General features: G+C 42.1%; 4 protein-coding genes across 4 annotated transcripts in view; all 4 read right to left on the bottom strand.

The window, feature by feature from the left end:
• Window positions 1-606: 606 nt before the first annotated feature.
• Window positions 607-14,866, bottom strand: part of Ino80 (INO80 complex subunit) — a 34,159-nt gene continuing 19,899 nt past the window's right edge. Inside the window, exons 12-14 of the mRNA NM_169854.2 lie at window positions 13,152-13,455; window positions 2,617-2,898; window positions 607-1,025 (exon numbers count right to left, since the gene is read on the bottom strand). Coding sequence (NP_732413.1) covers window positions 775-1,025; window positions 2,617-2,898; window positions 13,152-13,455 — 837 coding nt within the window. The 3' untranslated portion in view covers window positions 607-774. The remainder of the gene's footprint in view (window positions 1,026-2,616; window positions 2,899-13,151; window positions 13,456-14,866) is intronic.
• Window positions 5,369-6,401, bottom strand: CG3581 (uncharacterized protein). Its single transcript, NM_142542.3, has one exon. The coding sequence runs from the start codon at window positions 6,268-6,270 to the stop codon at window positions 5,509-5,511; it is 762 nt and encodes a 253-aa protein (NP_650799.1). The 5' UTR covers window positions 6,271-6,401; the 3' UTR covers window positions 5,369-5,508.
• On the bottom strand, window positions 6,655-7,635 carry CG31404 (uncharacterized protein). The gene has a single exon (NM_169855.2). The coding sequence runs from the start codon at window positions 7,575-7,577 to the stop codon at window positions 6,753-6,755; it is 825 nt and encodes a 274-aa protein (NP_732414.1). The 5' UTR covers window positions 7,578-7,635; the 3' UTR covers window positions 6,655-6,752.
• On the bottom strand, window positions 7,807-8,837 carry CG31245 (uncharacterized protein). The gene is made up of 2 exons (NM_169856.1): window positions 8,437-8,837; window positions 7,807-8,370 (listed from the first exon to the last, which is right to left on the bottom strand). Exons 1-2 carry the CDS (start codon window positions 8,658-8,660, stop codon window positions 7,881-7,883), a joined length of 714 nt encoding a protein of 237 aa, NP_732415.1. The 5' UTR covers window positions 8,661-8,837; the 3' UTR covers window positions 7,807-7,880.

Raw genomic sequence — 14,866 nt, forward strand, 5'->3', positions numbered from 1 at the left:
GTTAATTTTTGTATTTTTGTCTGCGCAGAAGCGTGTCCTGTTTAGTTTATAAGACTGTTGTCGTAATATAAGTCCGCGGTTATTAAACTGAGATATGTATACTTTTAATACAGATCGTAAACTGTTGGCTGGAGAAACCTTTTGTAGCGGGAATCACAAGGCGTAACTAATTGCCGAATGACAATGATTTCGGCGCCCTTATGAGCTTGGTCTTCTCACAGAGTTTTCCCATTTTCCTTAATTTAATTACCAGTTTTATTTGGCTGCGTATGCTTGAATGTTGCGCTAATTTCGACGCGTCGGCGGTGTTGATTACAACTAAAATTTGTTTGACTTGGAACAAATTTTTATTACACCTCTCATTTGATGGTTTTGTTTCCGCGGTCTGCAATTATTTTGATGGCTGATGCGTGAATACCCTTGTACCATAGTCTTGGCCAACGAACTTGACGCGATCACAAGTCAGATTAACGTGTCGAGTGTCAACGGAAGCGCTCCAACAGTTTTACAAGTTTATTAATTTATGAATGCAACAGTCATTATTTTTTGTACTAATTATTAAAACGATAGAATGCAAGAGGTGCCAAATGAAAAAAAAAAAGAATTCGTTTGGTGACCTTTTATTAGAGCTTTATACCGAATTTCAGGATGTTTGCACTTGCAGTCTTTTTAAAGAATGAATCCTTGGAATGAATATTATACAATATTAATAATTACATTGATTTGTTTTATTATCTTTTGACATTGAAATACAAATTTAACTGTTTTGGGTAACTACTCTGGACCGACGGCACCATGAGATCCCGATAAAGGACTGGGCGCCCGACTGGTAGCCGGGCTGCTGCTGGGCGGCGTGTCATCTGGACTTCGCCCCAGAGGCACCAGCAATGGACCCATGGGTCGGCGGGCACGTGGAGCTCCGCGGGTTCCCCGACTGATTGGTGTGGCGGTTTTGGAGCGAGGTCGTCCTGGTCCGCGTTTGCAGGACACTCCAGGCGATTGTCCGGAGGGGCTTGTTCTGTACTCTGCAAAAAGTAAAATATGTAAGTTATTTATTATTATTATTTTAATAATAATTAAACTATATTTAAGCGGAATGAAGGAATAGATAATATATATCTTTTAAAGCTGAATGTTAGAATTGCAGTTTTATGTATTTATGTAATTTTCCCTATACTCTATGATCGCAATACCATTTATAATTAAACAAATTAAAGGTTTAGCAGTACAAAAGTTGCATCTGCCCTTGAAAACTGCGCAAACTGTACGTTAGCTCCTATCAGATTCCATTAGAAAAATGAAAAACGAGCAGATCGAGCTGAACAAAGGATAAGCAACTTTCTTGCTAATTCCACTGGCATTTTCCACCGCACGTTTCATCGCATCCTGGCATTTACTTGCTTGCCCCGGCAATGCATGCAATTGTGGTTTTTTTAATTGTCGAAAGTCCCCCGAAACATTCTGTCCCTTCGCATTCTACAGCCAAGTTAAATTTATGCAACGTTGCGTATTTGCCATTGCGATTATGTCTCCATTTTGGGCCAACAGCTACGGAACGTGTTCCTGTCACGTGGAATCCCTCTCCACTCGTCTGGTGTCTGGGACTTTAAGCGGATTTATTCAATTATCATTTGTCGTGCGCCTGAAAATCCAACTGAAAATTGCCACATTGTAGAAGGATTTATCTCCTCTTAAACGAATTTGTTTGACTATAAATTGGGGAAATTTACCATTTCACAGATGCGAATTACTTTGCTGAGTTATGAATCAAATTGGCAACAATCTGTGAGAACCGTAACGTATTCTTGTAAATGGGTAAGGAATTAATACTCAAATAAGTTGTATTTTCCACAAGTTTACTTGATAAGCCAGAAAGTAAGAAGTGGAAAAGATAATGCAGCCAGATGTGAATCTCTGAACAAATATTTGGCTTGACTTGCAATCAACTGAAGGGGGGGAACTTTCAAGAATGTTTTATCTGGATTTAGGTATTTACTTAAAGGGGGCAATATTGAATATGTTATGTAATGTACAAACGCCTGGCGCTGCGTTAAAATTGTCACGTACCACAAAGTGGAGGTACGTCTGCGGGCTGTAATCGAGACATATCCGAAAAAATGGAATAAAACGAAAGGGGGACCCACCGGTAGATCAACCACAAAGCAATATGGAGATAAAACCACCACAGGGGGAGGGGCCTGAGTACCCGAAAATACTTGTTCCGGAAAAGGCAGCGATAAACGTGATTATGACAAGCGATTAGCGACAAGTGACACTCTATTCAACTGAGGGGGAAATCCTTGCGGAGGGGTGACTTCTTGAGGAGTGAGAGTTGCGTGACGGAAGGAATGTTACTTTCACTGAAAAAATTAGTTCGCATCTTAGTTGATTTAAAAACTTATCTCAATTTATACTGCTGTATGGTAAATATTGTATTAATTACTTTAGTAACTAAGCTTACGAACATGAAATTTTTGACCATATATTTACTGCAAGTATATAATTTACAGATTACCAAAGCTAGCATTCCTTCGCTCAGAACACAATTTTTGTTTTTCAAATTATATTCTCCTGAAGTTTCTCCTTTAGCTCATATTTTTTGCTAGGTGTACTTACCTTCTTCGTGGAGCGGGACGCCGGCATTGTCGCCACCGCCGCTTACTTCCTGCTGCGGTAGGGGTGAAGACGTTCCCGCTGCCGCTCCTGTTCCCGCCGCCGCTGCCTGAGACGCCGTGGCCGGTACCGCTGGCGTCGCCGCTTGCGTCGGCGTCAGCACGCGCGGGATCGAGCCGTGTCCGCCGCCACGCCGCGTGCTGCCCCTCGGACGTCCGCGTCTTGTGCCGCGCGGGTGGTGCCGTCGCCGCATCGGCGAAATGCCGCTCAGGTCATCGAGGAAGTCTGCAAGGAGGATGGGGAAAAATTTATAGGTGACTCGGTATTGATTAATTGCGGTTGGACGAAATCCACAAGCATCTGGCCCAATATATATGTATAACGAAAAACAAACATTAAAATGGGAGTTTCGTTACATTTACCACAATTTTATGGCTCGCAACCCAAATGCCTAATTAATGGGGATGGCCTGGGGTACTTTGACGGCTGCTTGACGGGGATACCTTCTTAGGTTTCCTGGCCATAATTCTTTGCCAGCACCTAACTATCGATATGTGTGCCATGACCATATTTGCGCATTCAACGTGTTACTTTTTATGCCCCAAAGACAATGGCGGAATGGTGGCAGCAACAAACAAGTTCAACTTTTATCGTGGCCAAGGCTCCACCGAAATGCCAAAGGAAAAATATGCGGAGTGCCATATTTCCATATTATAATTCTTAACCCGCCAGTACACGTAACAGAAAACCACAATATGCTCAATACCACAAAATATCAATTTAAGATTTAAAATTTATAAAGCAACTAAAAGGATAGAACGATTTTAGAACAAGTAGTTGTGCCCAACTTATTTTACTTAAAAAGGATTTGTCTAGGGTTAAACTTAAATATTTCATTGGTTATATGCCAGCGACTTAGACGGCTAACTGTAAGTTGTATAAATAAAACAAAGACAACAAATAAATAAACAACGACGACAACGACGACAGGCTCAAAAAAGTTGCGATCAGCGGGCAGACAACAATGTTGTTGTTCCACTGGTTCTATTTCCCCAGTTGTCTGTTGTTCGCAACGAGTGTATCTGTATCTTGTCTGGTGTTTGGCGACAATACCTGGCGCTCCGCTATTTCGGTATGCAACGCACACAAGTGGCGGCAGCATCATCATAGCCGATCCGATGATCATCACTCCATGATCGACATTATTGTCTAGTCGGTGCAGTGATCATCGCCATCGACAGTCGCCAGAGGAATTGTCTACAAGATTGTGGCTATGTCCCCCAGCTCATCAAGGGGTTTAAGCCGAAAGAGAGAGGGCCAAAAGCAGTCTGGCTCCTTTGGTGATAGGGTTTACTTTTACTGTTACAACGAGAACGAGACCAACTCGAACGGCAATGCAATATTATTGAACTGAACTCTGGATTTTAGCCATAAGTTTTATCAATAAAATTCAATCCAAGGCAATTCACACAGCCCAGAAGAGGTTTTCCTCGCCTATTTCATTTTTTTTTTTGGCAGTTCGTTCTTGGTTTGTTGCTGCTTTTTGGCATGTATTTCGGTCAAACGTCGTCGTGGCATTGCAGCAAAACATCAAAAAACACTAACAAAGTTTCGCTTTTTAGCATAATTCAGCTGTCAACCAGGGGCAAGGGAAAACGGCTTGAAAATACCTGGCAAAATGGAAATGTTGAGCGTGATGGATTAAGTCTAGCTCGGGTTAAGTCTGATGATTAGCGAATGACAGTTGAATCGGTGGGATAACAAATGGTTTGTAATGCGAAAAGTACTTGGTAAATGTTGGAAAAATATTTAAAAATATTATTTTTGCAATTATTAAATCTTTTTGTAATAACACTATTTAAATGCACAAAAATGTTTGCACTACAACAAAAAAATATATTTAAGAATAATAGTATATCAAGCACAATGATGTAAATTAATATTATTATGCATAACAATCCGTTAACATTACTTCCTTCTGCCGCCCAACAAACTTCAGTTCATATTTTCGATAGTAAGTATTCCTTTCGCTCCAGTTGTATTTATGATTGCAATAAATATGTTCGCTTTTGTTTGATTTGCTGCTGCTTGCTGGTGATATTTGTATGGTCTGGGCCCTCTTCATATTGCCAATTGACACGAAAGGCCCAAAGAAATAACAACAATGGAATTGCACCAAGCAAAATATGACAAAAAAAAAAAAAAAAACGAGAGAGACGGGAAGTAAAAAAATAAAAAAAAATAAAAATGCAGCAGAGAATGAAGCTCAGCAGCAGACGGCGAATAAGAATCCGGCGAGCATAATCGGATTTCACAAATCATTCATTCAATTATCTAATTGATTTGACTGATGATCATTTGTGAACCTTGATCCTAGCTCCCTGGGCCCGGTGCCAAAGTCAATGTGACGCATGTTTGCTACGCCCGATAAGCGAAGTGAAAGAAGAGAATCTCGGCTCGAAAGGCCTCACCTTTGACTGTAATGCGCCGGCCATGACTAAGTGGCTCTTGGGATCTTTGGCTCCCTGGCCACCGGGCTCTTCTCGTCCTTCTCAGATTCGCAGGCTTAGATTACATTTCGCTTTTGTCGCTGTTGTTATTGCCGGCTACTGTAAGCCATAAAAAGTCATATAAATTGCGATTCTTATCTGCGTGAAATTGTTAATTTTTTTACGGATTTGCAAATGTTATTTGCAAGGGTCCAGCTGCAGTTAGCTGTTTAGTTGGGATTTAAGTTAGAGGTAAAAGCATATATCAGTATGGAAGATTCAGTCTTCTTCAGATATTTGTTTTCATTCAAAAAATATTAATTTTGAAAATATTAAATTTTGAAAACAGATTACATCAAACACAAACTTTAGATCAAAAACATTATGGGCGCTATATGACACGATATTACATATAAAAATACTCGTATTCGGGCCGGGACACAGGCTTCGAAAGATATAGCAATCTGATCTGGTGGAGACGCCATCCCTGGGGAGTAAACTTCTTCCTCCGTGGCGGTTTGACATTAAGCACGTCATATATATGCTCCGGATGATAGCAATGCGGTGGGAACTGAGGCGTGATCTTTGGTTTCGACAGGCTAAGGATGCGCGGAGTTATCCTGGCTTTGAGAGCAGCCTTGCGGATGGGAAAGCGCAGTTCGGCCCACCATTTGTCCTCGATGTCGGCATTGAAGAAGCAGCAGGGTTTTTGAGGGGGCTTAAAGGGTCGTCCTTTGTCATGGAGTGGCGGCTGACCCCAGACAATTATTGGGGAGTACGGTTGGACCGGATAGATGTACTGATGCTTCGGCGTCATTTTCCGTTCCAGTGGCGTGGCCAACTTGGCGACCTTCTCCTGAAATTCGTCCGGATCGATTGCGCGTGGTTTTCTGGCGCATGGCAAGAACTTGTCAACACAGGGTATGGGCTGTTTGACCGGCACCGGTAGTTCCTTTGGCATGGCTCTGGAGGCTGCCCACTCGTAGAACTCCCTCCACTGTGCCTTTTTCATCGGTCCGGGAATTTGCCATCTGGTTAGATAGCGCCTCTCCTTGATGAGCCGACGTTCGATCGGCTTGGCATTCCGCTCGCACCATTCCACCCAACTCGGTGGCGGCTTTACCACGCTGATTACGCTGGCCTTGGTCTCTTCTTGTATCATACTCATGGTGAACCGATTATTGATTTAAAATCACTTAAAATTTAGCAAGGGGTCTGACTGTATCTAATGCAACAAAACAAATTTTTGTGCTCCAATGGCAACGGTTTTAAATAAAATAGTACTTCTCAGTCGTTTGACTTGTAAAATCATACTGAAGACTAAAAAAACGCCTACTTATGCAGCCTTTGAAAATGAAACCGCATCGTACATAACCAGTACAATTAATAAATACCCTCGGTTTTATAAAATATATAAAAAACGGTCTAAATAAAAATGGCAGGAGATTAAGTGATTAGGATCTTCTAAATGATAGGAGATTTATTGATTGGGTTGAGCTTTTCACTTAAAAAAAAATAGTTTACATAGATTCTTTAGTTAAGAAACACACTTCAAACAAAATACAAGGGTCAAAAACTTTAATAAATTCATTTTGTGTTGGACAAATATAAAGAGCAGCTTGGAAGCATCAAGGATTGTTAGATGTTACATTAGAAGTATATCGTTTCATTTCTAGAAACCGGCTTGGACAGGTACAACAGTCGGATCTGGTGCAACCGCCAGCCCCGCTTGGTGAACTTCTTTCGCGGTGGCGGCTGAACATCCAGCGGATGCAACACTTTTTTATTAATGAGGCAGTGCGGAGTAGGTGAATATACCCGTGGTTTGGCCAGAGACTGGATGCGGAGCGTTATCTTTGCGAAGAGGGCTGCCTGCCGGACAGGAAATCTGAGCTGGGCCCAGAAATCCGCCTCCAGTTCGTCGGTTGGAAAACAGGCGGGAACGTAAGGAGGTTTGAAGGGTCGACCGGGATCGCGATGCGGTGGCTTGCCCCAAGAGATCGCCGGGGAGTACGCTGGCGGTAGGTCAGGCGTATTATACTTCTCGGTGATCTTTCGGGGCTTTGCCAACATCAACATCCTTTCCCGCAACTCATCCTCGTCCAGTTGGCTCTTTTTCAAGGCACATGGCAAGTAATTGGCCGCACAGAAGGGTTTTGCAGGTCTCTGCAGCTGTGGATTTTTAGGCCCTGCCCGGAAAGCAGCCCAGGCACCAAAGTGCTTCCAATCCCTAATGGTCATCGGACCATTTTTCTGCCACGGGGTCAACTTTCGGGACTCACGAGGCCGTACACGTTTCACGGGCTTTGAGTTTCGTTCGCACCATGCCGCCCAAGAGGGCGGCGGCCCTTGCACCTTGGGTTTTACGAACAATGTTTCCTGCTCAACAAATTCATTAGCGGAGTTTATGGCGGCTATCGATGGCTCAGAAGTCTTTATTTTGCCCAAGTGTGTTCCAAAAGCTTCACTATTCATTTTAATATTTTTTAAGAATTTTTATGTTTACTCTTTTTAAATTTTGAAAGTATTGTCTTACGACTGTCTGGTTACTGTCGGACTTTCGAGGGATAACTCCTCCGAAAGATTTTGGACGCCTACTTTTTATGATTAATACCATGTTATACCATATTATACCACGTTTTCTTTTGGTCATAACTTGATTTGCATTTGAAATGAAACAATTGCAAGTGTTATCAATCCGATTAATTCTTAACTACAGGTCAATCTACTTTATTTCGTAAGTGATCTGTACCTAAGGAGTAATCTTTTTGGTCCAATTTAGTGACAGCAGCACAGTAAATCGGCCAAAACCCGAGGATTTGGTTTTGCTAGGAACTCTAGTCGCTGCAGATGATGTCGCCACTCCCGCGGGGTCATTTTCCGAAGTCTGGGCACCTCCCCCTCGTTGCTGCTGGGCACCGGGCAGTGGGATTTCTGTGGATATTGTCGTGGCCGGGCCAGTTCATAGATCTTCTTACTGGGACGGGCTGTGAGTGCTTTCCGCGACACAGGAAACCGCAAGTTAGACCAAAACTCGTTCTCGAGATCCACGTGCTGAAAGCAGCACGGAACCACTGGCCTTTGAACTGGTCTACCATGTTCCGGACGTGGAGGAGCACTTTGACCGATGATTTGTGGTCGATAGGGAAACTGTTCCGGTGGCGGTGGGATATACTTTTGGCGCTGCCAGCGTGGCATACTCAGACGATATTGGTTTTCCGTTAGAGGACTAACTTCTGGCAAGGAAGGCTTCTCAACAATGGGTTTGCTAAGAAAGGATCGAGTTATGGTTGAGAAAACTACCATCTCTACGATCGATTTTATGGCGTTTTACCTATCTCGCTTTTGCTTTCCACCCTGCAATCTTTGGTTATAGGCCATTGTATCTACTTGGTAAGTTTTGTGGAAGTTGGCCCACTCATTCCGGCTCATCGGTCCTGGCTTTTGCCATCTAGTAGGTTCCGGACGAACGGCGGGATTGGGTATCGATGACTTGGGTCTCGAGTTTCGATCGCACCACTCCATCGTCGAAGTTCGGAGTTTTTGTGTGGCCGTCATTTTTTGATTTTATTTTACAGATTTTGTCGTATGTCCAAAAAGTTTACTCTTAAATTATTTTTTTTTTTAAATCTGAATTTTGCTTTTTTTTACAACTTTCTAGTACCATCTTGGCATTACATCTTATCCGGTTTATTTTGTATTCGTGGGTAGTTAACCAGAATTTTTACATTTCTCACATTTTTATTGCCGAGTGTAAAATCTAGGACTACTAAAAAGTTAATATTAAGCTCTTAATATTTTGGCATGCCTGATAAGCGGGATGTAAGTCGTTTTAAAATGGGTATATTTCCTGTGACATGAAAGACAATTGAATTGTGGATTCGAAAAAAAAAGACATGCCAGAGGCTAAATCTTCCAGTCATTTTCCTCGATCTCGGGGCTTGGCACGGTGCTTGAAAAATGCTGAAGATACTTTCAGCTTTTAACTGCCGCGCACTGAAATCCGAACGGCTCAATCACGAGCCCATGGTTCGATGAAAGCCAGTGGGTCCAGCCAGAGGCATTGTGGCATTGCCCGTGGCGACACGCATTCGAGGTCATAACCCAATTCCTTTCGTGGCCAGCTGGTGATGGTGATGGCCAACTGCAGGCTGCAAGCTGCTAACAGCAGTGGCAACTGTATTCCCCACTTGGAGTCCAAGATCGATGGGGTAGACTCCTGCAGCCAATTGAAATTCGGTGCGCATTGCAATCGATCGCACTTTTTATCCAATGATTGTCGTATGCCTACAATACCCGTTCTGGCCTTTCTAACGTTGCGTCTGCCTTCTGGCCACGTTGGTTTTGGTTTTAAGCGGTGGTCTCTGCTGGCCGTGTCGCCCATCTTCATCATCATCTTCGCCAGCGTATTGCATTTGATGAGGTGCAGTCGTGGTCATCATTGTGTTTGTACGCTGTTCACTGCCATTGTCATGATTTGTTGTCGCCACACAGAGATTTTTGTCTGGCTTTGCCACATGAATTTTAAATTTAAAGCCCGGTCGGTGGGCATTTCTCTGGACACTTCCGGGCCGGAACTTTGCAGGCGATTAGCCATAATAAGGACAAGGACTCTGGGGTTCCGTTTCGTTTCGAAAGAGTCATCAATCTGGCGACCGCAAAGTGCTCATAACATGTGTGAAATTGACACCACAGATGCGACTCGAACTAACGGAAACGCCAGCAATTTTACGCTACATTTAGCTAATGACCAAAAACGTGATGGCAGATGGTTCTGCACCAGGACCTCTTCCTGGTGGAGCCCTCTTCTAAAAAAAAATGTATGTAGTGACTGGGCAACACCCCAAAAGGAATGACTAAAAAAAGGCAGGCACCAAAGTGGCGTGAAGTATGTTCTTTTTCGAGATCATTAGGGGTGCGTTATGGACACGAATCGTAATTGAAGGGCACTTATTTTCAGTTTTCCTTTTCAGCGACTCCTGTCACTAAATTGTTAAACTGGGTCACTAAATATATTTTACAAAATTCTATTCATCATAGCCCAGTTTTTTTACCACTGTTGTTTAATATAATTTAAACAATGAATTGAAATGAAACATTCTTAATACACTAAACATTAAAAATCGTAATCAATTGAAATCTTTTTGTCAAATACACTTAATTGAGATAATCAATCAATCAGAGTATAATTTTGTAATTCACAACTATTCCTTTTTTTTGTTTGATGTCCAATTAAAAATTCACGCATTTAAATCTAAGCAATGCAAAGCCGCCCGACTTAAAGCAAAATTCTTAAGCGGATTCGTTTCGTTTTCACATTGCAAATATGATTAACCAATTTGAGTCAAAACCACTTTAATTTTAGAGCTTCGAGCTTTGAGCCGGCTGGCTGACAAGTGCAATTGGCCAACTGCAATTGGCCACACGAAATGCTGAGCTCGGCTAGTCGGGCTACCACAAATCCGCGGCACGTACTTGCTATGGGCGCTATGGGGGCCAATAAGGTGTAAATTTATGCGCCAAAGTCCGGGCTTTAAGCCAGTTGGGCTGAAATGGAACCATTAGCAAACCGAGCCTATGCAATTGATGGCTGAGTTCTTCAGAATGCTCAGCGAAACGCACATTTTTCGTGTGCCTACGGATGATTGGCATTCGAGAATGCATTACTATTTTATTTATTTTTGTTTTTTTTTGTTTTGTTTTGTAATTACCAGTGGCTGTGTGAATTTTTGTGGGCAATCAAAGTTTTTGTTCGCAGTTTTGATTTGCTGCTAAGATTCGCAGCGTAATTGTATCTCATGGCTAACTTGTATTCTATGAGATACTTTTTTGCCGCTGTTCCCTGAGAGCTTCGATTTATATACGGGTACTCGTATGTTGAACAAGTGTTTTGGTTTAATTATTTTCATGTCTCACAAGCTCCGCTGACAAAGTGAACAAGGATCTTATGATCTACGCGGGGTTGGGCTAATGAATATTTAATTCGGGTGGAGTAATGGCATCGTTTAGTGTTTCGCCTCAGTTATGTTGCATTATGTTTGGCTCATGTGAAAGTTGCACATTTGGCACGTGTCCCAATTGAATGGCACCAATTAAGAAATTGTTTCACTCCGTGTTACACAAGACAATTAAGTGGGAAAAAGTTGTGCACGCACAAGGAAATTTGAATGATGGCAAGGCAAAAATGTTGTCAATTGCAGCCAAGAAAAAAACAATCCTGCTGTATAACATTAGCTCTCCCCTGATCCACTTATGGTTTACACAACAAGAAAATATACATAACTACACATTTTTGCTATACCTTTTAAGCAAACTATATAACATATGTGTTTCTTTCGGTGTACTTCGCGTCTGGCCATGGAATCCAGTTGAATGCGAAACATCAGGCAAATAATTTAGTTACGCCTGCCTCACAAGAAGTATTTGAATTCAAAGAATTACAACAGTAGAATGTCTAACTCCGGACTCATGACAATTTCTCATTTTGTTCGGCACAGTAGTAAACAGCAAATAAATGTCGGTTTGCATTACGAAATCAAAACAAGGAGAGCAACCCGCTCGGATTGGCAATTTATGTAGCCACAACACGTGAGCTCATTGATTAAATTAGCTGTGTCTTTTGGCCAAGCCCTGTGCACATAAAAATTATTTATGAGCCGCAATTCGTTGAGTTTTTTCTGTCTTTCTTCGGCTTTCATTGGGTTTTTGTGGCATTTAAATGCTAAGCAAAAACCGAAGGCTAAACAAAAACCGAAAGCCAAGTGACAAGCGAACCAAACATAATCAACTACGTCGAAAGTAAACTGGATTGCGTTTGTCTGGGAAATCTTAAAGAAGTAATGCCAAAATGGATTTTTTCGAAATGGAAAAGTACTATAGATTAGTTATCTAATAAACTAGAAAAATTGATATTAGTTACAAACAATTCTGCACGTCAAAGAAGAAACATTTCTTATCATGTTTCAGATATCAAACATAATTTTATATTTCATTAATTCTTATATAATTCCTTATTAATTCTTCAAAAAATATGGTTTTCTGTATGATTTCCTATGCATGGAATATACTTTTTCTATTCCCACACTCTCCATTGACCAACTGGCATCACTGTCTCCCAAGAAGGGGAACTGGACAGGAGTCGAACTGGTAGTATTTACAACAAAACAGCCACATCAGGCCGAAATGAAAACGTTATCAAGCGACAGACGCGCTTTTGCAGTAACAAGATGGAACGGGGACATAGGCAAAATTAGCTGCGTTCGCCAGTGAATTTGCAGGCCAATCAGTGAGTGTGCCACAATTTGGCCAACCAAACGGGCAACAGCAAACTGGTCAAGTCGCAGATGCCATCGGAGCTGTTCCTGCTGGTCACCTCCTTCTCCTTCTCCGCCGGCAACGTGCAACCAGCAACATGCAACTTCGATCTGCTGACGTTGCACTTGTCGCGATTTCACATCAGTTTTTTTTTCTGCTGTTACGGCTGCTATACGTTTGCTTTTTGCTCGTTGCCTACTTTTCAACGTCTTGTACTTTCGATTGGTTAATTGTTAAACAAATTTGAAATGTTTCTGCTTTGCAGTCACCTGGCCTCACCCCCTTAACCACCTCCTCCTTCTTTCGTTTGCGAATGCAAATCGCATGAGCTAACAAGCTGCAATCGTTGCACATCCCACATGCAATTGGCAACTTATAACAACCGACATGCTCTCAGTTTGAGGCAAGTTAACTTGGTAGACCACATTTTCGCCTGCCTCCATAAGGCTGGCGATTACCAAATAATTTCGGTTATTAATCATTAAAAATGTGATCGTTCCGGAGGAATAACTAGCCGCATGTCGCAAATTATTTAAATCGAGCTAAAGCAATGTGAGATTTAAATGGGATATAGCTACCCACATAATCACAGACAGTGTCTGTTTTATGGGCAAGTCCGAGTCGTAAATTCCCAAAAACTTATCGCCAAAACTTGTTTGAAAATAAAAACAATGCGATTACGGTATTTAAAACCAATAATAAAGCTGGGCCCCCAAGAATTCAAGTGGTACTTACTCATGGACTCGTTTTGACCCAACATCGTTGGGCTATCTCCATCCACCACGAGAGCCTCATTTTCGGAATCGATTTCCGTCTGCTGGACACAGGTTGCTCCTGGCACATAGGTTTCCTGGCTGAGAGTGGGATGATTGCTGTCCGTGCCAACACTCGAGGCTGATGACGTAATGCCCACGTCGATGAAGTCCTCCTCCGTTTCCAACTTTATGCGCTTTGCCGCCGAACTGCAACTGGGCACATCGTCATCGGGGTTTTGGGTAGCCGATGTGGCCGCTATGGTGGTGCCACCCATATTTACATCCTAAGACAATAAAAACAATATCATTAAAAAGTTATACCTTAATTCCCAAATGTAACAATCAAATCAATTAGCATTTTAATGGGCAACGGAAATGAGATATATCTGCTGGTCTTTTTTTTTTTTTTGTTTTGAAAACGGTTGCTTATCGTTCGTATCTTCTAACTGGCCCAAGAATTCTCCCCTTTAGACCATTTATAATTTATGCCAAGTTATCTTGCACCCCCTCTCCCTAGTGTATGGCATAAAAATCATTCATGCCAAACTTGAACAAAACTAAGACTGGGCTGGTCAAGCGGAGGGATAGTGTTAAAAATGGGACGTATTCGGGAGGCGAGGTGGGCCTGTGGTAATTGCCATGCTTGAGGAAATTGTTCGGAAGTAGGGTAAAGAGTTTTGCATACATTTCGCCCAGATTTTGATAGTCAATTGCTGGGAAAACAGTAGCAATTTTCCTACATGCACTCAGCTGCTTGGTAAATCGCTCAAAAATTAATGATATTCATTGTTAAAGTTTAGGGCGAAATGGGTAAAGAGTTGTGGGAGAAGTTGTTCTGGACAAAATAATTGAAAAGTTAAATTATAATACCCATTGCGAATGGCTAAACGACTTTACATAACAAGAAGTAGACAATATAATTGTATAGCACGCAATATAGTGATCCGGGTTTTTTTTTTACTTAAGTATCATGAAATATAAATTCATTGCACTCATTCATTAAAATCGAATCAAAGAAGTTCTCAATTTGATAATTTAAATTTCCCCACCAATAAAACTAACCCGCCCGCAAAGTACTTGCTCGAATAATATATCATTATATCTGTAACGAAAATAAACCGTTTCTATAATAAACAACTGCGACACAAATCTTGCAGAGCAGAATCGGTTCCAATTGAATGCCTCCCTCCAATCGAAAGGCCCAAAGGAAGGAAGACGATGGCTGCACTTAACCTGAAAACATGAAAAGTACCATTCGCGCATTGGAAACTTGAACTTCCGACCGTAAATGAATTGACAATCCGAAGGCGAAGGGGTTGGCATATGACTGCGTGCCACAATAACATTGTGTCGGCTGGTGGCATATGAACTTGAGTGGAGTACGACTACCCGACTGACTACTAAACTAAAAGGAGGCACAACACCAGCCAGTGCTCGTAGAACCAAAAACGGCGAGAAGCCACCAAGACGAAGACCCAGACCCAAAGGCAGAAGAAGCAACGGCTGCAGCACCAGACCATAATCAGTGTTCCATTGAACGCACAAAATCATTTAGCGAAACCAACAAAAACAAAACACAAAGAAGAGTCAGGGACCGAGTTTGGAGGTGGTTGGTAGTAGTAGAGCCTGCACCCCAAACCAAACCAAACTGAACCAATCCGATCCGATCCCAAACCAAACCAAAGCGGACCAAAA

Source organism: Drosophila melanogaster, chromosome 3R, assembly GCF_000001215.4.
Source record: "Drosophila melanogaster chromosome 3R".
NCBI classification, from domain to species: Eukaryota; Metazoa; Arthropoda; class Insecta; order Diptera; family Drosophilidae; genus Drosophila; species Drosophila melanogaster.

Coding starts and splice junctions, on each gene's coding strand:
- CG31245 (NM_169856.1), bottom strand. CDS start 8,660: ATGACGGCCACACAAAAACTCCGAACTTCGACGATGGAGTGGTGCGAT. Junction 8,371..8,436: donor GGAAAGCAAAAGCGAGATAG/GTAAAACGCCAT, acceptor ATCCTTTCTTAG/CAAACCCATTGTTGAGAAGC.
- CG3581 (NM_142542.3), bottom strand. CDS start 6,270: ATGAGTATGATACAAGAAGAGACCAAGGCCAGCGTAATCAGCGTGGTA.
- CG31404 (NM_169855.2), bottom strand. CDS start 7,577: ATGAATAGTGAAGCTTTTGGAACACACTTGGGCAAAATAAAGACTTCT.